Source organism: Bombina bombina, chromosome 2 (assembly GCF_027579735.1).
Source record: "Bombina bombina isolate aBomBom1 chromosome 2, aBomBom1.pri, whole genome shotgun sequence".
Taxonomy (NCBI): domain Eukaryota; kingdom Metazoa; phylum Chordata; class Amphibia; order Anura; family Bombinatoridae; genus Bombina; species Bombina bombina.
The window spans coordinates 1,329,444,501-1,329,467,988 of NC_069500.1; the positions used below are offsets into that span (position 1 = coordinate 1,329,444,501).

The 23,488-nt window shown below is 41.3% G+C and overlaps 1 protein-coding gene across 1 annotated transcript in view; it reads left to right on the forward strand.

The window, feature by feature from the left end:
- The window catches only part of NOP14 (NOP14 nucleolar protein), a 97,736-nt gene extending 76,605 nt beyond the window's left edge, over positions 1–21,131 (forward strand). Inside the window, exons 15-18 of the mRNA XM_053704196.1 lie at positions 9,154–9,301; positions 9,462–9,583; positions 11,433–11,588; positions 20,889–21,131. Of these exons, the coding sequence (XP_053560171.1) occupies positions 9,154–9,301; positions 9,462–9,583; positions 11,433–11,588; positions 20,889–20,991 (529 nt within the window). The 3' untranslated portion in view covers positions 20,992–21,131. The remainder of the gene's footprint in view (positions 1–9,153; positions 9,302–9,461; positions 9,584–11,432; positions 11,589–20,888) is intronic.
- The last annotated feature ends 2,357 nt before the right edge of the window (positions 21,132–23,488 follow it).

Consider the following 23,488-nt stretch of genomic DNA (forward strand, 5'->3'; position numbering starts at 1 on the left):
TTTACAAATTTGATAGTTTTGCTTCTTCTGAGGCTATTTTTGGGAGAGAGGTTTTGCAAGCCGTGGTGCCTTCCATCTAGGTGACCTGATTTGCTCCCTCCCATCATCCGTGTCCTAAAGCTTTGGTATTGGTTCCCACAAGTAAGGATGACGCCGTGGACCGGACACACCTATGTTGGAGAAAACAGAATTTATGTTTACCTGATAAATTACTTTCTCCAACGGTGTGTCCGGTCCACGGCCCGCCCTGGTTTTTTAATCAGGTCTGATAATTTATTTTCTTTAACTACAGTCACCACGGTATCATATGGTTTCTCCTATGCAAATATTCCTCCTTTACGTCGGTCGAATGACTGGGGAAGGCGGAGCCTAGGAGGGATCATGTGACCAGCTTTGCTGGGCTCTTTGCCATTTCCTGTTGGGGAAGAGAATATCCCACAAGTAAGGATGACGCCGTGGACCGGACACACCGTTGGAGAAAGTAATTTATCAGGTAAACATAAATTCTGTTTTTGTGGTTCCCAAAAAAGAGGGAACTTTCAGACCCATTTTAGATCTCAAGTGTCTAAACAAGTTTCTCAGAGTCCCATCGTTCAAGATGGAGACTATACGAACAATCTTACCAATGGTCCAGGAGGGTCAATATATGACTACCGTGGACTTGAAGGATGCTTACCTTCATATTCCTATCCACAAGGATCATCATCAGTTTCTAAGGTTTGCCTTCCTGTACAAACATCAGTTTGTGGCTCTTCCCTTCGGGTTGGCCACAACACCCAGAATCTTCACAAAGGTTCTGATTCTGATCCAGGCGTCAACTTATCTGTTAAAATCTCACACGGACACAGTCCTGTCCTTCCTGAGAACTCACTGTTGGAAGGTGAACATAGAAAAAAGTTCACTAGTTCCACAGACAAGGGTCCCCTTCCTGGGAACTCTGATACACTCGGTAGAAATGAAAATATTTCTAACGGAGGTCAGAAAATCAAAGATTCTAAACACTTGCCGAGTACTTCAGTCCATTCCTCGGCCATCAGTGGCTCAGTGTATGGAGGTAATTGGATTAATGGTAGCGGCAATGGACATCATTCCGTTTGCTCGCTTTCATCTCAGACCACTGCAGCTGTGCATGCTCGGACAGTGGAATGGGGGACTATGCGAATTTATCTCCTCATATAAATCTGGATCAAGAGACCAGAGACTCTCTTCTTTGTTGGTTGTCGCCGGATCATCTGTCCCAGGGGACTTGTTTCCGCAGATCCTTGTGGGTGATAGTGACAACGGATGCCAGCCTTCTGGGCTGGGGTGTAGTCTGGTATTCCCTGAAGGCTCTACTTCCAATCAATATTCTGGAACTGAGAGCAATATTCAATACGCTTCAGGCCTGGCCTCAGTTGGCTTCGGCCAAATTCATCAGATTCCTGTCGGACAACATCACGACTGTGGCATATATCAATCATCAGGGTGGAACAAGGCGTTCCTTAGCGATGATGGAAGTATCCAAGATAATCCGATGGGCAGAGACCCACTCTTGTTATCTGTCAGCAATCTACATCCCAGGCGTAGAAAATTGGGAAGCGGATTTTCTAAGTCGTCAGACTTTTCATCTGGGGGTGTGGGAACTCCATCCGGAGGCGTTTGCCTCATTGATTTGCAAATGGGGCAGACCGGAACTGGATCTGATGGCATCTCGTCAGAATACCAAGCTTCCACGTTACGGATCCAGGTCAAGGGATCCCCAGGCCGAACTGATAGATGCTTTGGCAGTCGTTCAGCCTAGCTTATGTTTCCACCGTTTCCTCTCCTTCAACGCGTGATTGCTCGAATCAAACAGGAGAGAGCTTCAGTAATCCTGATAGCGCCTGCGTGGCCACACAGAACTTGGTATGCGTAGTTAGTGGACATGTCCTCTCTGCCACCGTGGAAACTTCCATTGAGACAGGACCTGCTCATTCAAGGTCCTTTCCTACATCCAAATCTAATTTCTCTTCAGCTGACTGCTTGGAGATTGAGCGCTTGATTCTATCTAAGCAAGGATTCTCTGATTCGGTCATTGATACTTGAATACAGGCTCGAAAGCCTGTCACTAGAAAGATCTATCATAAGATATGGCGTAAATATCTTTATTGGTGTGAATCCAAGGGTTACTCATAGAGTAAAGTTAGGATTCCCAGGATTCTGTCCTTTCTCCAAGAAGGATTGGAGAAAGGGTTATCGGCAAGTTCTTTAAAGGGACAAATTTCTGCTTTGTCAATTTTACTTCACAAACGTTTGGCAGATGTGCCAGATGTTCAGTCTTTTTGTCAGGCTCTAACTAGAATTAAGCCTGTATTTAGACCAATTACTCCTCCCTGGAGTTTAAATTTAGTTCTTCGAGTTGTTCAAGGGGTTCCGTTTGAACCCATGCATTCCATAGATATTAAATTGTTATCTTGGAAAGTTCTGTTTTTAGTTGCTATTTCTTCTGCTCGAAGAGTTTCTGAGCTTTCAGCGTTACAATGTGATTCGCCTTATTTCATATTTCATTCTGATAAGGTGGTTTTACGTACCAAACCTGGTTTTCTTCCTAAAGTTGTTTCAAATAAGAATATTAATCAGGAAATTGTTGTTCCTTCCTTGTGTCCTAATCCTTCTTCTAAGAAGGAGCGTCTGTTACATAACCTGGACGTTGTCCGTACCTTAAAGTTTTACTTACAGGCAACTAAGGATTTCCGTCAATCATCTTCATTATTCATTGTTTATTCTGGAAAGTGTAGGGGTCAGAAAGCTACGGCTACCTCTTTCTTTTTGGCTGAGAAGTATCATCCGCCTGGCATATGAGACTGCTGGACAGCAGCCTCCTGAAAGAATTACGGCGCATTCTACTAGGGCTGTGGCTTCCACATGGGCCTTTAAAAACGATGCATCTGTTGAACAGATTTGTAAGGCTGCGACTTGGTCATCCCTTCATACTTTTTACAAATTTTACAAATTTGATACTTTTGCTTCTTCTGAGGCTGTTTTTGGGAGAAAAGTTCTTCAAGCAGTGGTGCCTTCCGTTTAGGTCTCTGTCTTGTCCCTCCCTTTCATCCGTGTCCTGTTGCTTTGGTATTGTATCCCACAAGTAAGGATGAAATCCGTGGACTCGTCGTATCTTGTAGAAGAAAAGGAAATTTATGCTTACCTGATCAATTGATTTCTTCTACGATACGACGAGTCCACGGCCCTCCCTGTCAATTTCAGACAGATTATATTTTTTATTATTATTTACAGCTTCAGTCACCTCTGCACCTTTTAGCTTTTCCTTTCTCTTCCTATAACCTTCGGTCGAATGACTGGGGGTGGAGGGGAAGGGAGGAGCTATATATACAGCTCTGCTGTGGTGCTCTTTGCCACTTCCTGTTAGCAGGAGGATAATATCCCACAAGTAAGGATGAAATCCGTGGACTCGTCTTATCTTGTAGAAGAAATCAATTTATCAGGTAAGCATACATTTCCTTTTATTTATTAAAATAAAATATTTTCTGTGTCAAATTGTTTTATGGGTATTACTATGGAAGGTGTCACATACTCCTTATGTTTTAATGCCATTGTGGAACCACCAATCACTTTTCTGTTCCTCATGTATTGAGAGAACTTTAAGCTGCAGGGATATACTCTTTCCTGAGCCAGCATTTTCTAAAGAGGATGCTTTTTAGGATTCCAATGACAATGTTAAATATATGCTGCAGCTTTCTCCTCATGCATCCCATATTTTACCGCCCTCACATGCAGTGCCCTGCGCTTCCTCTCTAGCTCCCGCTGGAGTTACTTTGAAAGACATTGCTTCTGTCATGTCTTCTGCAGTTTCAGATGCATTGTCTGCTTTCCCAATGTTGCAGGGGAAGCGTAAGAGGAAAATTGGACATATTTAGTACGAGGTTTCTGACGCAGTTATTGCTATTTCTTATGTCCTCTCACAAAAGCCTGAGGATAACGAAGTGGCATCTGAAGGTGAAATTTCAGATTATGACAGTGTAATGCCTCTCGCTGATACTGAAGTTGTACCCTTCAGGTTTAAGCTAGTACAGGTTTTAGCTACTTTATACGACAGCGACTCTACAGTCGTCGTTAATCCTAAAAAATCCAGTAAGCTGAACAAATATTTTGAGGTACCTTCCTCAATGGACGTTTTTCCGGTACCAGACCGAGCTTCTGAGATCATTGCTAAGGAGTGGGAGAGACCGGGTATACCTTTTTCTCCATCTCCTATATTTAAAAAGATGTTTCCCATAGCCAACTCTATTAAGGAGGCTTGGCAAACAGTGTCCAAGGTAGAAGGAGCTGTTTCTACCTTAGCTAAGAGAACTACTATTCCTTAGAGGATAGTTGTGTTTTCAAAGATCCTATGGACAAACAATTAGAGGGGTTACTCAAAAAGATGTATGTACACCAGGGCTTACAATGGCAGCCAGCTGTGTGCATTGCTACCGTCACGAGTGCGACGGCATGTTACGAGTGCGACGGCATATTTGTTTGATGCGTTATCTGATGTTATCAGGACTGAAACTTCCCTGGATGAAATCCAGGATAGGATAAGGGTTCTTAAATTGGCTTCAAGTTATCAAACTGAGAGCAAAGATTTCAAGTTTCTCTGTTCTAGCTCGCAGAGCCTTATGGTTAAAGCCTTGGTCTGCGGATGTATCCTCCAAGTCTAAGCTGTTAGCTATTCCTTACAAGGGAAAGACCTTGTTTGGACCTGGCTTAATTGAATTAATCTCTGATATTACGGGAGGTAAGGGTCATCTTCTCCCTCAGGATAAGAGAAATAAACAAAAGGGACGACAGAGTAATTTTCGTTCCTTTCGAGATTTCAAGGGAAATTCTTCCACTTCAGCTTCCAAGCAGAACAGTCTAAAACTTCCTGGAGTCCCAGTCAGCCTTGGAACAAGGGAAGGCAATCCAAGAAGCCGGCTGTTGAATCAAAAACAGCATGAAGGTCATGCCCCCGATCCGGGACCAGATCTTGTAGGGGGTAGACTTTTCTTCTTTACTCAGGCTTGGCTTCGAGATGTTCAGGATCCCTGGGCAGTAGAAATAGTATCCCAGGGATACAAACTAGACTTCAAGAGTTTTCCTCCCAGAGGCAGGTTCCCACTTTCAAGACTATCTGTAGACCAGACAAAAGGAGAGGTGTTCTTGCATTGTGTAGGAAACCTCTCTGACTTGGGAGTGATAGTTCCTGTTCCGATTTAAGGAACAGGGTCGGGGATTTTATTCCAATCTGTTTGCGATTCACAAAAAAGAGGGAACCTTCAGACCACTTTTTAGATCTCAAGAGTCTAAACAAATTTCTTAGTGTACCGTCCTTCAAGATGGAAACTATTTGTTCCATTCTTCCCTTGATCCAAGAGGGTCAATTTATGACAACAGTGGATTTAAGGGACGCGTACCTTCATGTGCCATTCACAAGAATCATCTCAAGTTTCTAAGGCTTGCCTTTCTGGACAAACGCTTCTAGTTCGTGGCTCTTCCTTTCGGTCTTGCCACAGCTCTCAGAATTTTCACAAAGGTTCAGGGATCACTTTTGGCGGTGCTTCGGTTACGGGGCATTGCAGTGTCGCCCTATCTGGACGAAATCCTAGGCCAGGCGCCATCCTTACAGCAAGCAAGATTTCACACGGACATGGTATTATCCTTCCCGCGATATTTCGGGTGGAAGGTAAATTTGGAAAAGAGTTCCTTAGTCCCAAGCACAAGGGTAATTTTCTTGGAAACCATAATAAATTCCATATCTATGAAGATTTTTCTGACAGAAGTCAGTATATCAAAGATCGATACTTGTCTAGTCCTTCAGTCCTCTCCTCGGCCTTCAGTGGCTCAGCGCATGGAGGTAATCGGGCTGATGGTGGCGGCAATGGACATCTTCCCGTTTGCTTGGTTCCACTTCAGACCTCTGCAGTTAAGCATGCTCAGGCAATGGAACGGAGATTATACGGATTTGTCTCCTCGAACACTACTGGAGCAGGAGACAAGGGATTTTCTTCAATGATGGCTGTCTCTGGATCATCTCCCAGGGAACCTGCTTTCGCAGACCATCTTGGGTGTTTGTTACAACAGACGCCAGCCTTCTACGGTGGGGAGCAGTCTGGGGCTCCCTAAGGGTTCAGGGGGTTTGGACTCAGCCAGAGTTTGTTCTTCCTATAAACATTCTGGAGCTGAGAGCTATCTACAATGCTCTTCTGGCCTGGCCTCAGTTAGCCTCAGTTAGTCCAGTTTATCAGATTCCAGTCAGACAAGGATGTCAGAGATATCCAAAATAATTCAGAATTATCAAATACTTGTATGTATGTGGAGATATTGGAAATTTTATGTGTATTAAATTTTTTTTTTTTTTTTTAAAAAAAAGGAATTTGATCTTGGAGTTTATTTAGAATTTTAAATAAGTTTATGTATCATTACACTGACATTAGAAGATTCCTGTAAGAGCTAATCGGATGAAACCTTAATAAGGGTTCATACTTAAACCAGCTGACATCAGATATTTGAGTGAAGTTGATATAGATATAGATATATATATATATATATATATATATATATATATATATATATATATATATATATATATATATATAAATTTTTTAAAGAATATCACATTATAAAGTGTCACTTATTTAAACAACCAAAGGTTAGAAAAATTAAAACCCTCACCAGCATTTGTTGCGCCAATTCTTTATACTTGTTTGCAATTTAGTATTAGCAAATTAATTTTGGGATAATTTGTACAATAAAGAGGCAGAGTGGGGTTATACAGATTAGTTACTCTTATAATCTTTTGTAACGGTTACAATGCTTTTCTGGCCTGGCCTCAGTTAGCCTCGGTCCAGTTTATCAGATTCCAGTCAGACAAGGATGTCAGAGGTATCCAAAATAATTCAGTGGGTGGAGGCCCATTCTTGCTGCCTGTCGCGATCCACATCCCAGGGGTGGAAAAGCAGGAGAGGGCATCGGTGATCCTCATAGCATCGGCTTAGCCTCGCAGGATTTGGTATGCAGATCTGGTTGACATGTCATCTCTGCCACCTTGGAGACTTCCGTTGAGGAAGGACCTTCTAATTCAAGGTGCTCTCCTTCACCCAAATCTGGTTTCTCTGAAGCGGACTGCTTGGAGATTGAACGTTTAAATATTATCCAAGCGGGTTTTTTTCTGATTCGGTCATTGAGACCATGATTCAGGCTCATAAGCCTGTAACTAGAAAAGTTTATCATAAGATATGGCGTAAATATCTCTATTGGTGTGAATCCATGGGCTACTTATTGGAGTAGTTAGGATTCCTAGAATTTTGTCCTTTCTCCAAGAGGGTTTGGAGAAAGGTTTATCGACGAGTTCCCTAAAGGGGCAAATCTCGGCCTTATCTATTTTGTTACACAAACATCTGGCGGATGTTCCAGATGTACAATCATTCTGTCAGGATCAGGCCTGTGTTCAAACCAGTTACTCCTCCATGGAGTCTTAATTTAGTTCTCAAAGTTCTTCAAGGGGCTCCGTTTGAACCTATGCATTACTTAGATATTAAGTTGTTATCTTGGAAAGTTTTATTTCTTGTTGCTATTTCTTCTGCTCGGAGAGTGTCAGAGCTCTCGGCATTACAGTATGAGTCTCCTTATCTTATTTTTCATTCAGATAAGGTAGTTTTACGTACTAAATTAGGATTTCTTCCTAAGGTTGTTTCTGATTGAAACATTAATCAGGAGATGATTGTTCCTTCCTTGTGTCCTAATCCTTCTTCTCAGAAGGAAAGACTTCTGCACAATTTGGACGTGGTCCGTACTTTAAAGTTTTGCCTGCAGGCGACTATGGACTTTCGTCAGTCTTCTTCCTTGTTTGTGGTTTTTTCAGGAAAATGCAAGGGACAGAAAGCTACGGCTACTTCTCTTTCTTTTTGGCTAAAGAGTATCATACGTTTTGCATATGAGACTGCTGGACTGCAGCCTCCCGATAGAGTTACGACTCATTCCACGAGGGCTTTTGCTTCCTCATGGGCGTTCAAAAATGAAGCTTCTGTGGAACAGATTTGCAAGGCTGCAACTTGGTCCTCTCTTCACACTTTTTCAAAGTTCTACAAATTTTACACACTTGCCTCGCCTGAGGCCGCTTTTAGGAGAAAGGTTCTTCAAGCAGTGGTGCCTTCCGTTTAGGTTCCCTGTCGTGTCCCTCCCGTATCATCTGTGTACTCTAGCTTGGGTATTGAATCCCATTAGTAATTAATATGATCCGTGGACTCATCGTGTCTTAAAGAAAAGAAAATGTATGCTTTCCTGATAAATTTATTTCTTTTTTGACACGATGAGTCCACGGCCCGCCCTGTTCTTTTAGACAGGTTGTGGGTTATTGTAAACTTCAGACACCTCTGCACCTTAGCTTTTCCTTTCTCTTCCTAACTTCGGTCGAATGACTGGAGTGGGAGGGAATGAAGGAGCTATTTAACAGCTCTGTTGTGGTGCTCTTTGCCTCCTCCTGCTGACCAGGAGGTGAAAATCCCATTAGTAATTAAGATGATCCGTGGACTCATCGTGTCAAAAAAGAAATACATTTATCAGGTAAGCATAAATTTTCTTTTTTATACAATAACAATTTTGGAGTAGACTGTCCCTTTAAATTTGTAAGACCATTCCTTCTGCCATCAAAGTATTGAGCTGTACTTCAGTATTACTAGCTATTGTAATGTAAATACAATAATGTACAAGCTTGTGCTCTGCACTTGGACTCTTGTGCATATACTTGACTAAGAGGTTTGTGAAACGCTTCTTAATATTCTTACTGCCTTTGTAATAAAGTGGTCAACCCGTGGCAGTGCGTTGTGTAGATTTCCCGGAACCCTGTTTATAAATTTGTGTTGTGTTTTTTTAACAATTTACATTTTGAAAATAGAATATACCGGTATTTATATGTAGACTCCTTTCCCTGAACTACCAAATTGTTTGAGTTAAAAATGTAACAAAGTAATGCCAAAGATGTTCAGGTATAAATTTGTGTCCTCTTCATACATGTCCAAGAATAGACGGTTTGAAATGAAAGCTATTCTTGTAGTAATTGCATTTTTTGACAGCTTTGTCATGTTTTTGTTTTTTATATGCAAATGGATTATTTCCCACATTCCTTTGAAACTCAGACATAATCTGGTTCCCTTGCAGGTTAACTTGTGTGGCTGTTTGTTTAGACCTGGTTAGAAGATGTGTGGATATTTATCGGTCTTTGCCACCTTTCCAGGAGATAATGAGCCCAATTAAAGTACTTCTTTGTGATCATCTACCTCACAGTGAATATCCTGCTCAGCTGCAGGTGAGTTGGGCATAATTGTGCAGTCATGTGCCTTTTCTATCAGAATTTAATTTTACTGTTCAATTTCTGTTCACGTTGTGACTCCTTTTTAAACATACCCCATGTATTAATTTAATTCACATTAATCCTGTAAACACTTAAAGCACATTTGTTTTTTTAGGAGCTGCGTATTGATATATTGAAGGAAATTGAATGTCATGGGAAGAAGCCTTACAAACCATTAGTATTTGAAAAGCAGATGCCAGTACCAATGAAAATGTTTACTCCAAAAGTCAGGCCTGTGTGAGTATCTGAATGTAAAATAATGAACTGTAATATTGTATATATGACGAATTTGTATAAACTTAAAGGGACAGTAAACACAAAATATTTACTTATTTCGATTAAATGGTTAATGTTTTTTTAATCTTCCTTTAGCACACAGATAATGCATACATAGTTTTTGTTCAAACTTACTTAGTTTGCAGCCTCTGGCTGTTTTGAAATGGCCGCCAAACCCTTCTTCTTCGTGGCTTAATCATCAACTAAGTCTTTGTTGAAAGTAATTCTTTCCGTTTTGAGCAAGAGGGTTCATGCTCGTGCATGGTAGCTTGTGTATGCCCAGTGTATTGAAATGGTTAATGGGACCTTTTTAAACACCGGAACAAATTGATCTAATTTCTATAGCGTTCACCATACCGAGCTCAATGTATAAACCAAAACTAGTTCAGATTATTTTTCACTTTATTTCAAAACCTACATTAACAGATCACTATACTAAAGCGCACTTTGCTCTTTGTATAAATATAATTACTATAGTTCAGGACCTTTAGTTTCTTGGAAATATTTTTTTATTATTTTATATGTACTCTAAGGAAAAATTTTTTGTCAAGCAACATAACTGTTTTTATGGTTTTTTTTTTATTTATCTCTGATGATCTTAAAAGGACACTAAGTGCTTAGTTATGGAAAGTGTATTCACCTGTGCTAGTACTTTCCATGCATACCCTGCATCCAGATTTTATTTTTTCTTCCAATAAAATATTTTCATCCAAATTTGCATTTCTGGGGCCAACTTCAGTGACTTCTGTGTTACTATCGGTAAGCTTTAATAGGCCATATGCTATGCTTTTAATAGAAACAACCGCTTGATGACATCATAGTAAGAAAAATAGCAGCATTGGATGCACCACAATGCTATAATGAAAATGCAAACCTCACATTTAAAATTAAATGCAAAAAATCAAGAACCTGGATGTGGTGTATTCATGAATGGTGAGTATATAGCAGAAGGACCCTTTCCATAACTCAACATTTACTGTCCCTTTAATGGACAGGTTCTACGGATGAGATTGCATTAAAAATGTGTTTTAAAGTTTAGTCTTTATACGGTACGTATGCTACTTATCTGTGGAAATTAATGTAATGTACCTAAAAATCACAAGACTTGGTCCTTTTCTAAAACATGTTCTTTATTGAATCTACTCTTTATTTCTGTATAGCTTTAAAGGGACAATCTAGACAGAATTAAACGGTCATGATTGATATAGGGCATGCAATTTTAAACAACGTTCCAATTTATTTTTATCATCAAATTTGCTTGGTTCCTTTGGTATTTTTTGTTGAAAGTTAAGTGTTTTATTGTGGTGACTCGACACTGTTTGCAGGATTGTTCTTTTTTACTAGCACGATTGTGCAATAATAAAAGTGAAGTTTTACCAGCTCCCTGGATTTACAAATTTATTTAGTTGTTGAAAGCTAAACCTAGGTAGGTTAATATGCTAATTTCTAAGCCCTTGAAAGCCACCTATTATCTCAGTGCATTTTGACAGTTTTTCACAGCTAGACAGCGCTACTTCATGTGTTCCATATAGATAACAGTGTGCTAACTCCTTTGGAGTTATGTATGAGTCAGCACTGATTGGCTAAAATGCAATTCTGTCAAAAAAAATAAGCGGCAGTCTGCAGAGGCTTAGATACTAGGTAATCGGAGGCAAAACTGGGGAATGGGTAATAAAAGGATTATCTATTTTTATTAAGTTGGTGCTGTAGCATACACTGCAGTATATCATGAGTTGTGTTTGGTCTATATACATGTATCCTTCTCATGACTGCTTACTCACTGTGTATCACTGATACGTCACTCTTACAGGCTGGATTTCGGCAGAAAGCAAAGCAGTAACAAAGTGGATCATGAGAGAAAGAAGCTGATTCACAAACACAAGAAAGAATTCAAGGGAGCCGTCCGAGAAATACGTAGGGATAACCAGTTCTTGGCCAGAGTGCAGCTGTCGGAGACCATGGAACGGTGAGTGTCTCCTGATATCTTGTTTAAAGGGTTTACTAATTTGTAAAAAATCAGTTTCTAATAATTATCCCCACTATAGCAGCCCCTCTAAACCAGCAATGAATTCTGTGGTGCTATATTAATAATACACCTGATCAGACAGCAGATGTTTACTTTATTAGACATCCCTTGTGACATAACATAATAAATGTGAAAACCTGTAAAGGAAAAACAGAGGCGCCACATCGGACAGTATCGTCTTAGGAAATCCAGTGAATGAGGAGACACAGAGCCTCTAGTAGTAGCCACTCACCAGATGCAGGGGCACAACCGGAGTGCCATTCAGAGCAGCACGGGACCTACACAGTCGCCTGTATGACTCAGAGAGGCGTCAGGATACGTCCAAACGTGAAGGCAGGTGACCAGATAGGCCAATCAGATGAGCCGACCAGAGAAGATGCAGTCAGAGAGGAAAGTCCGCAAATAGATAACAGGAGCACGGATAATGTAAAAGTGTAAACCTTGTTACACAGTGAGCACTAGCGATGCGTTTCTCTGCATTTATACAGGCTGTTTCATCAGGCTAGATCTAGCCTGATGAAACAGCCTGTATTAATGCTGATAAACGCGTTGCTAGTGCTCACTGTGTAACAATAAAGTTTACACTTTTACATTATCTGTGCTCCTGTTATCTATTTGCGGACTTTCCTCTCTGACTGCATCTTCTCTGGTCGGCTCATCTGATTGGCCTATCTGGTCACCTGCCTTCACGTTTGGACGTATCCTGACGCCTCTCTGAGTCATACAGGCGACTGTGTAGGTCCCGTGCTGCTCTGAACGGCACTCCAGTTGTGCCGCTGCATCTGGTGAGTGGCTACTACTAGAGGCTCTGTGTCTCCTCATTCACTGGATTTCCTAAGACGATACTGTTCGATGTGGCGCCTCTGTTTTTCCTTTACAGGTTTTCTCTGAAATATCCTCCTACTAAGAGTGCAGCCTACTACTGACCTATCATCTCATCTTTCTGCGGCCACAAGCGCATCTCCTGTGGGGATCCCTGGAATCTCTTCTTTTCAACATAATAAATGAAAGCTTATACATCTGCCCCATTAATGGCAACTTTGCACTAAAAAAAAACATTGCTGTACATACATTTGGTAATACCCATGGCATTAAATTAGACACTTCCCTGCTGAGCTGATTTGGAAAACTGACAAAATGGGAGTTTTGCATTCAGAAAAAAATAACTATTTATATATTTATGATAGTGTGCTGAAAACCAGATGTTTTGTTTTATACCTGACCTCCAATAGAGATGTTGGCGTTGTCTTTATCAGCCAGTAGTGAGATGTGCACAAACATAAACTTTAGGGAAAATGTATCATCCATTAGGAAAATTTCTTCTAGAAAAATTAATTACTGTTTTTCAGCAGCATATGCTGTGAGGGCTTTTCCACCAGTATTCAAGCACTACACCTGCTCAGTGTCAGAAGTGGCTTATATGACACAAATAGTGTTCACAGAAGCTATACACACAATCTCCAGCTCTCTGAGCTTGAATACTGGTGCACGGGCCCTCACAGCATATGTGCGTATTCCGCTGACAAACAGTAATATTTCAAAAATGCTTCTATTTAAAATTTAAATGCACCAATTCAGAGTTTAGTTTTGACCTTTCTATCCCTTTAAGCCGCTTCTTCATTTCTCTTGTAAGGTGTATCCAGTCCACGGATCATCCATTACTTGTGGGATAGTCTCCTTCCCAACAGGAAGCTGCAAGAGGATCACCCACAGCAGAGCTGTCTATATAGCTCCTCCCGTAACTGCCCACCCCCAGTCATTCTCTTGCAGCTCTCGACAATGGAAGTAGCTAGAGGGATGTGGTGCATTAATGTAGTTTATCTTCAATCAAAAGTTTGTTATTTTCAAATGGTACTGGAGTTGTACTTTTTTAGCCTCAGGCAGAATTGAAGAAGAGTCTGCCTGTGGTCTTTGATGATCTTAGCAGGTTGTAACTAAGATCCATTGCTGTTCTCACACATAACTGAAGAGATGGGTAACTTCAGCTGGGGGAATAGCGTGCAGGGTCTCATGCTCTGAGGTATGTGCAGTTTTACATTTTTCTAGAGAAATTAATATGCTAGAAAATGCTGACAATACTGGATTTATTTAAGGTAAGCCTGATTACAGTGATTTAATAACGACTGGTATCATGCTTGCTGTAAAGGGTAATATTTTTATTATTTAATCACATTACTGAATAGATATAACGTTTGCTTGAAGTATATAAACGTTTTTTTTTACATATTGGTGATATTCTGGGGCCCAGTTTTTTCCACATGGCTGTCTAGATTTTCCTAGGGATAGTTTTTTAAGGCCCTCTCACTGTGAGTACAGGTTGGGAGGGGCCTATTTTCGTTTTTGCAGCTTGAGACATCCAGCTTCCCTGAAGGAGTCCCCTGAACATTTAGGACCTCTCTAAAGGGTTTTTGTGCCTTCCAAAGTCGTTGTATAGGCAGGTAGGGCCACAGCAGAGCTGTGGCAGTTTGTTGTGACTGTTTAAAAAACGTTTATTGTTTTTTTGATCCGTTTTTGAAACTAAGGGGTTAATCATCCATTTGCAAGTGGGTGCAATGCTATTTTAGCCTATTATACACACTGTAAAAATTTCGTAAGATTTACTGCTTTTTTCACTGTTTTAGCAGTTTCTGTGTTTGTTTGTTTTTTTCTCTTAAAGGCACAGTACCGTTTTTATTTTTTGCTTGTTCACAGTTATTAAAGTGTTTTCCAAGCTTGCTGGTCTCATTACTAGTCTGTTTAAACATGTCTGACATAGAGGAAACTCATTGTTCATTATGTTTAGAAGCCATTGTGGAACCCCCTCTTAGAATGTGTACCAAATGCACTGATTTTACTATAGATTATAAAGACCATATTCTGGCTTTAAAAAATTTATCACCAGAAGAAATTGACAAGAGGGAAGTTATGAAAAAAAAAAAAAAGACCGCTAACTCTCCCCACGTGTCAGATTCTATAAATCCCGCTCAGGGGACGCCTAGTACTTCTAGCGCGCACATTGCGTATACCTTGCAAGACATGGCGGCAGTTATGAATCATACCCTTACAGAGGTATTATCTAAACTGCCAGGATTGCAAGGAAAGCGAGACAGCTCTGGGAATAGAATAAATACAGAGCTCTCTGACGCTTTAGTAGCTAGGTCTGATACACCTTCACATTATACTGAAGCTGAAGCAGGGGAGCTTCAATCTGTGGGTGATTTTTCTGATTCAGGGAAGATACTTCACTCTGATTCTGATATGTCTACATTTAAATTTAAGCTTGAACACCTCCGCGTATTGCTCAGGGAGGTTTTAGCAACTCTGGATGACTGTGACACTATTGTAGTCCCAGAGAAATTATGTAGATTGGATAAATACTATGCAATACCTACTTACACTGATGTTTTTCCAATCCCTAAAAGGTTTTCTGAAATTATTACTAAGGAATGGGATAGACCAGGTATACTGTTCTCTCCCCCTCCTGTTTTTAAGAAGATGTTTCCTATAGATGCCGCTACACGGGACTTATGGCAGACGGTCCCTAAGGTGGAGGGAGCAGTTTCTACTCTAGCTAAGCGTACCACTATCCCTGTCTAGGACAGGTGTGCTTTTCTAGATCCAATGGACAAAAAAATTAGAGAGTTATCTTAAAAGAATCTTTATTCAACAAGGGTTTATTCTCCAGCCCCTTGCATGCATTGCCCCCGTCACTGCTGCTGCGGTCTTCTGGTTTGAGTCTCTCGAAGAGGCTCTACAGGTAGAAACCCCATTGGATGATATCCTTGACAAGCTTAAAGCTCTTAAGCTAGCCAATTCATTTGTTTCTGATGCCGTTGTTCATTTAACCAAACTAACGGCCAAGAACTCAGGTTTTGCTATTCGGGCGCGTAGGGCGCTATGGCTTAAATCCTGGTCAGCTGACGTTACTTCAAAGTCTAAGATTCTCAACATTCCCTTCAAGGGGCAGACCCTATTCGGGCCTGGACTGAAGGAGATCATTTCTGATATTACTGGAGGAAAAGGTCACGCCCTTCCTCAGGATAGGTCCAGCAAATTAAGGACCAAACAGCCTAATTTTCGTGCCTTTCGAAATTTCAAGAGTGGTGCAGCTTCAACTTCCTCTAATACAAAACAGGAGGGAAATTTTGCCCAGTCCAAGCCGGTCTGGAGACCTAACCAGGCTTGGAACAAAGGAAAGCAGGCCAAGAAGCCTGCTGCTGCCTCTAAGACAGCATGAAGGATCAGCCCCCGATCCGGTAACGGATCTGATAGGGGGCAGACTTTCTCTCTTCGCCCAGGCTTGGGCAAGAGATGTCCAGGATCCCTGGGCGTTGGAAATTGTGTCTCAGGGATACCTTCTGGAATTCAAAGCTTCTTCCCCAAAAGGAAGATTTCACCTCTCACAATTATCTGCAAACCAGATAAAGAGAGATGCATTCTTACATTGTGTTCAAGACCTCCTAGTTATGGGAGTGATCCACCCAGTTCCAAAGGAAGAACAAGGGCAAGGCTTCTATTCAAATCTGTTTGTGGTTCCCAAGAAAGAGGGAACCTTCAGACCAATCTTAGATCTCAAGATTCTAAACAAATTTCTCAGAGTCCCATCCTTCAAGATGGAGACTATTCAAACCATCCTTCCTATGATCCAGGAAGGTCAGTATATGACTACCGTGGATTTAAAGGATGCTTATCTTCACATTCCGATACACCGAGAGCATCATCGGTTTCTCAGGTTCGCCTTTCTAGACAGGCATTACCAGTTTGTGGCTCTTCCCTTTGGGTTAGCCATGTTACCAAGAATCTTTACAAAGGTTCTGGGGTCACTCTTGGCGGTCCTAAGGCAGCGGGGTATAGCAGTAGCCCCTTACCTAGACGACATTCTGATACAGGCGTCGAATTTTCAAATTGCCAAGTCCCATACGGACATTGTTCTGGCATTCCTGAGGTCTCATGGGTGGAAAGTGAACGAAGAAAAGAGTTCTCTATCCCCTCTTACAAGAGTTTCCTTCCTGGGAACTCTGATAGATTCTGTAAAAATGAAGATTTACCTGACAGAGGCCAGTTTGTCAAAACTTCTAAATTCCTGCCGTGTTCTTTATTCTACTTCTCGCCCTTCGGTGGCTCAGTGTATGGAAGTAATCTGCTTAATGGTAGCGGCAATGGACATAGTACCGTTTGCCCATCTACATCTCAGACCGCTGCAACTCTGCATGCTCAGTCAGTGGAATGGGGATTACACAGATTTGTCCCCTCTACTAAATCTGGATCAAGAGACCAGGGATTCTCTTCTCTGGTGGCTATCTCGGGTCCATCTGTCCAAGGGTATGACCTTCCGCAGGCCAGATTGAACAATAGTAACAACAGATGCCAGCCTTCTGGGTTGGGGTACAGTCTGGAACTCCCTGAAGGCTCAGGGATCATGGACTCCGGAGGAGGCCCTCCTTCCGATAAACATTCTGGAACTAAGAGCGATATTCAACGCGCTTCAGACTTGGCCTCAGCTTGCTGCGGTCAGGTTCATCAGATTTCAGTCGGACAACATCACGACTGTAGCTTACATCAAACATCAAGGGGGAACAAGGAGTTCCCTAGCAATGTTGGAGGTTTCAAAGATAATTCTATGGGCAGTTTCACTCTTGCCATCTATCAGCTATCCATATCCCAGGAGTAGAGAACTGGGAGGCGGATTTTCTAAGTCAACAGACTTTTCATCCGGGGGAGTGGGAGCTCCATCCGGAGGTATTTGCACAGTTGATTCAACTTTGGGGCAAACCAGAACTGGATCTCATGGCGTCTCGTCAGAACGCCAAGCTTCCTTGTTACGGATCCAGGTCCAGGGATCCCAAGGCAGCACTGATAGATGCTCTAGCAGCGCCTTGGTCCTTCAACCTAGCTTATGTGTTTCCACCGTTTCCTCTGCTCCCTCGTCTGATTGCCAAGATCAAGCAGGAGAGAGCATTGGTGATTTTGATAGCTCCTGCGTGGCCACGCAGGACTTGGTATGCAGATCTGGTGAACATGTCATCCTTTCCACCATGGACTCTGCCGCTGAGACAGGACCTTCTACTTCAGGGTCCTTTCAACCATCCAAATCTAATTTCTCTGCGTTTGACTGCTTGGAGATTGAACGCTTGAATTTATCAAAGCGTGGTTTCTCCGAGTCGGTCATTGATACCTTAATACAGGCACGAAAGCCTGTCACCAGGAAAATCTATCATAAGATATGGTGTAAATATCTTCATTGGTGTGAGTCCAAGGATTACTCATGGAGTAAGGTCAGGATTCCTAAGATATTATCCTTTCTCCAAGAAGGATTGGAGAAGGGTTTGTCAGCTAGTTCCTTAAAGGGACAGATTTCTGCTCTGTCTATTCTTTTGCACAAACGTCTGGCTGAGGTTCCAGATGTTCAGGCATTTTGTCAGGCTCTGGTTAGAATCAAGCCTGTGTTTAAACCTGTTGCTCCACCATGGAGTTTAAATTTAGTTCTTAAGGTTCTTCAAGGGGTTCTGTTTGAACCTTTGCATTCCATAGATATTAAGCTCTTATCTTGGAAAGTTCTGTTTTTAGTAGCTATCTCCTCGGCTCGCAGAGTTTCGGAGTTATCTGCTTTACAATGTGATCCCCTTTATCTCATGTTCCATGCAGATAAGGTATGTTACGTACCAAACCTGGGTTTCTACCTAAGGTGGTATCTAATAAAAATATCAATCAGGAGATTGTTGTACCATCACTGTGTCCTAATCCTTCTTCTAAGAAGGAACGTCTTTTACACAATCTTGACGTGGTTCGTGCTTTAAAGTTTTATTTACAAGCTACTAAAGATTTTCATCAAACATCTGCATTGTTTGTTGTCTATTCTGGACAGAGGAGAGGCCAAAAGGCTTCGACAACTTCTCTTTCTTTTTGGCTAAGGAGTATAATACGCTTAGCTTATGAGACTGCTGGCCAGCAGCCTCCTGAAAGAATTACAGCTCATTCTACTAGAGCAGTAGCTTCCACATGGGCTTTTAAGAATGAGGCTTCTGTTGAACAGATTTGTAAGGCGGCGACTTGGTCTTCGCTTCATACTTTTTCTAAATTCTATAAATTTGATACTTTTGCTTCTTCGGAGGCTATTTTTGGGAGAAAGGTCTTACAGGCAGTGGTGCCTTCCATTTAAGCGCCTGCCTTGTCCCTCCCTTCATCCGTGTCCTATAGCTTTGGTATTGGTATCCCACAAGTAATGGATGATCCGTGGACTGGATACACTTTACAAGAGAAAACAAAATTTATGCTTACCTGATAAATTTTTCTCTTGTGGTGTATCCAGTCCACGGCCCGCCCTGTCATTTTATGGCAGGTGTTTTTTTTTTTTAAACTACAGTCACCACTGCACCCTATAGTTTCTCCTTTCTCTTGCTTGTCTTCGGTCGAATGACTGGGGGTGGGCAGTTAGGGGAGGAGCTATATAGACGGCTCTGCTGTGGGTGATCCTCTTGCAGCTTCCTGTTGGGAAGGAGAATATGCCACAAGTAATGGATGATCCGTGGATTGGATACACCACAAGAGAAATAAATTTATTAGGTAAGCATAAATTTTGTTTTCCTCTCTGCCCCCATGTGATTGCTCACGAGAGAGCAGGGGGCGGGATTGCACGAAAGCTCTTGTGCAATCTTACATTTTGTCAAGTGATGCTGCACAAGAAGTGGAGAATGCAGACGTAGAGTTTCTCTTTCTGTAGCTTGATCACTGAACGTCATAACTTCTTTCTGTCAGATAATTGTTTTTATTTATGTATTTGTTTGCGACTTAACACCATGTGCACAAATATCATGGTAGAATTAAATCGGTTGAAAGAGTTGTCTCTTGAAATTAAATGTGTATTTTCTTTGAATGCTTGATTTGTAATGTATAGGGAGGGTTTCTGGAGTTTCCCTGCTTAAAGTGAATGTAAATTTTGATGCTAAAGTGACCGGTTTTTAAAAATTCGATTAAAAACAGGGGCACTTTAATTTATCAAAATTTACATTTCACTCGTGTTGTGAAAAAATACTTACCTTTTAATCTTGACAGCAGCCCCAGATTCCTCCTGTCGTCGCAAAGCCTCTTCCTGGGTCTAAAATGAGGAATCCGGTTTCCTCCAATCATGGCGTTGAATCAGACACTGATTCAAAACGCGATTGGAGGATGACTGATCCATCATTTCCGGGGGAAGCTGGAGCGGCTGTCAAGATTAAAAGGTATTTTTTCACAACACGAGTGAAATGTAAATTTTGATGAATTAAAGTGCCCCTGTTTTTAATCAAATTTTTAAAAACCAGGCACTTAAGCATCAAAATTTACATTCACTTTAATAATTGCAGTGTGAATGGCATTTGATCTTGGCTCCTTAATCGTTTTATATTATTTACTTGAACAGAGCTGCCTGTGGTGCTGACAAAGCAAGGTATTGGTGAAGCTGCACTTGTGCACTACACTCTGTAGTTGCAGCATACAGTAGCATGCACGTGTGGCTTCACTAATATTATATTAACAGCCTCTAATTATCTAATATTGGCCCATGCAGACTTTTAAAAAAAAAAAAAAAATCTGAATTATTGTCTAGATTGAGCTAATGTAAGTACGTCAAATGGTTTCTTAACTCTGCTGATAATCATATGGTTGGATTGCTAATAATTTTGGAATCCAATGTCCTATTGAGTAGAAATTATTATCCAAATGCACATCCGTAGTTTTTCATAGTTTAAATATTTAATACACAGTTCACAGCTGCTTTTGAAGTGATTGGACTCCATTTATTAATCTGCAGACAGGTTCCCAACTAGGGAATCTGTCATCCTGTGATTGTGGTGCCGTATATATCATTCCATCCCCTGCTCTCATGTGGCTGTTAATCGCCCAGGTCAGGAAAGTGGTCTGATGACCTCTGCTTAACTATTTGCTGCAGGCATGCTCACGTAAGCCTGCGCAGGAGGAGCTCCAAAGCACATTCTCTGTTTCATCAACTGAATAGAATATCCTCCATTTGTTTTGAGTCTGATGGTAAATTTATGTATTTCTCAGTTATAAATCTAATTAATCTGATGACAAAACAGTGTGTTTCTGCTCATATAATAACTTACACAAGCTGCACCCACTACAGGTTGCTTTTTTCAGAATTCTTCAACTTTACAATGGGATATGAGCACAGGATGCACATACACATCTCTGTTATGTCAGTAGTTGGATATCACTGTAAATGTGCCCTACTTCCTGCCACTAAAACACATCTTTATTCCTCAGGGATGCTGAGCGGAAGAAAAAAGTGAAAGAACTATTTAACAGTTTGTCAACGCAAGAGGGTGAATGGAAAGCGCTAAAGAAGAGGAAGCGGAAGGGAAAGTAACGTGGGACAGATGACTATTTGGTTTAAACACCAATGTCTGTTGGACTATAATCTAAATACAGAATTGCAGAGGACATTATAAAAGCAGCCACCAGTTTTTGGCAACATTAATAAATGTTGTTTTTTTTGTTTGTTTTTAATGATCTTGTCTGTTTGATTCTGAGGGTTGAGTTTAGTTATTTTTCATTGTTGCATCTAAAAAAGGGGATTTTAAAATATTTATTTCTCTTGTGCAAAATACATGTCCCTGTCCTAAATAAATGTTTTTCTTTCTCTACCATTAGATCTGTAGGAGTTGTCCTGCTCAGCCAGTGACCATCAGTAGGAATTACACAACTGACACTTACACATTAGCTAAAAACTTTGAACCACTTTTACTTAATATTTCCATCTTAATATGGGAAGAGTCCACAGCTGCATTCCTTACTTGTGGGAAATACTGAACCTGGCCAGCAGGAGGAGGTAAAGACACCCCAGCCAAAGGCTTAAATACCTTTAAATACCCCCCCCCCCACTTCCTCATAAACCCAGTCATTCTTTGCCTTTCGTCACAGGAGGTTGGCAGAGAAGTGTTAGAAGATTTCGGAGTAGTCTCTTATAGAGGGTAGTACTCTTCGAGATGGGACTGGAGTTTTAAGTAGTCCTGTCAGCCTCTCAGTGAGAGCATGGATGAAAGTTAGAGTTCGGAGATGCAGGGAGAGTCTTTCTGCAAAACCATCCCAACTCATATTAACAGCTCCATAGGCAATCAGCGTTGACGAGTTTCGCTGCCTGCTTTCTTTACTCAAGTCCATGTCAGAAGCGATGCTACTATCTGTCACACTTGAAGGGCCGTGTTCCTGTTCCACGGCGTAGAATCTTGTAAGATTGTTTCATATTTTATACATGTATGATAACGCAAGAAGACAGGGTCACAGTGTCACTCCTTTTATCTGTTTAGAATCAAGGGTTAATATCTCCTTAAGGGGATTATTGAACAGGGGGGAATAATCTTATAAGTTTATTTGCTTTTATGCTTCTTTTATGTGATGTGAGATGTTATGGGCTCATAGGCTGTTATGGAATATACAGGTTTCACTTTGAGAGCCATGCAGCTTACAAGCTTGGCGCGTTTCTCATATCAGGGACGGTCCTGCATTGTGCACCATGTGATTCATTCCCTTTTTTCTGATCGGGTGTCTATCAGAGAGGAGTCATAAATCTCTGTACTGTCTGGGTCATAGGAGGTGGTGAGTGCCCCAGCCATTGGGGTATAAGGGTGCCGCTTTGTTTTTTTAATAAAATAAGATGTTTTATTTCTCTAGTTCTCCGGTTATTGCACTAGCAATGGATGATTCTGTTACTTTAGAGGGCACTCCCTCTATTCCTGAGTAATTCCTGTTTATGTGGTGAGGAGGCCTTAGTTCCACCCACTAAATTTATGTTCCATATGCCTTGATAATGTGATAATATCAAACATGTTTGATACCACGGAGCCGTCCTTCTCTGAGGAGTTGTCGTCCAGCGAGGTGCGTACCCTACATTCTTATTTCTTTTTTATGACACAATGAGTCCACAGATCATCTTAATTACTAATGGGATTTTCACCTCATGGTCAGTAGGAGGAGGCAAAGAGCACCACAGCAGAGCTGTTAAATAGCTCCTCCCTTCCCACTCCAGTCATTCTCTTTGCCTATGTTAGTGATAGGAAGAGGTTAAGTGAGGTGTTAGTATAGATTCTTCAATCAAGAGTTTATTATTTTTAAAGTAGTGCCAGAGTGTGCTGCTTTGTTCTAGGGTGTAGCCGTAGCCCATATCAGTCTCTACAGGAGAGCTTTGGTGGCTTTAAAGCAATGGGAACTTGTGGGACATAATTCTCACTGCGCCTCCCATAGATTGTATGCTGCCGTGTTTGTGAAACTTTGATGGAGAAAATGCTTAGTACTTTTTGTTTCCACAGGCCAATGTGAGGGAGAGGACCTTGCAAGCCGGGTGAACTGCCTTACTGCCGGGCAGACTTCTAAAGGTAAGTGCTAAGTTTTATTTTCTGGAGTTATACAGGATTGTGGTATGTACACAGAAAAAATTTGGCACTCTATATATGGATATATATTCTTGGACATTAGATAACTTTTTCCCTAGGAGTGGGGTTAAGTTATTGGGCAGTTTCTGTAATTCAAAAGCAACAGGTCATTACTTACTTCAGTACTGTTCCCAGCGGCTTATCACTAGAATTAGCAGCCAACAGGGAGGGTTATCCTATGTCAGTATTTAGGAGTTATACAGGATTGTTGTGAGGGGGTTATTCATGATATGTTGCATGTCCCTGCTTCCAACGGCTTGTATTGCTGAAATTAGAAGCCGACAGACAGGGATATCCTATTTCGATATGTTATATAGGATTGTCACAAGGGTATTATACATGATCTTGTATGTGCTAGAATTGGAAACCGACTGGAAGAGTTATCCTGTTTCAGTACGAACGGGTTATGCAGGATTGTTACATGTCCCTGATTAA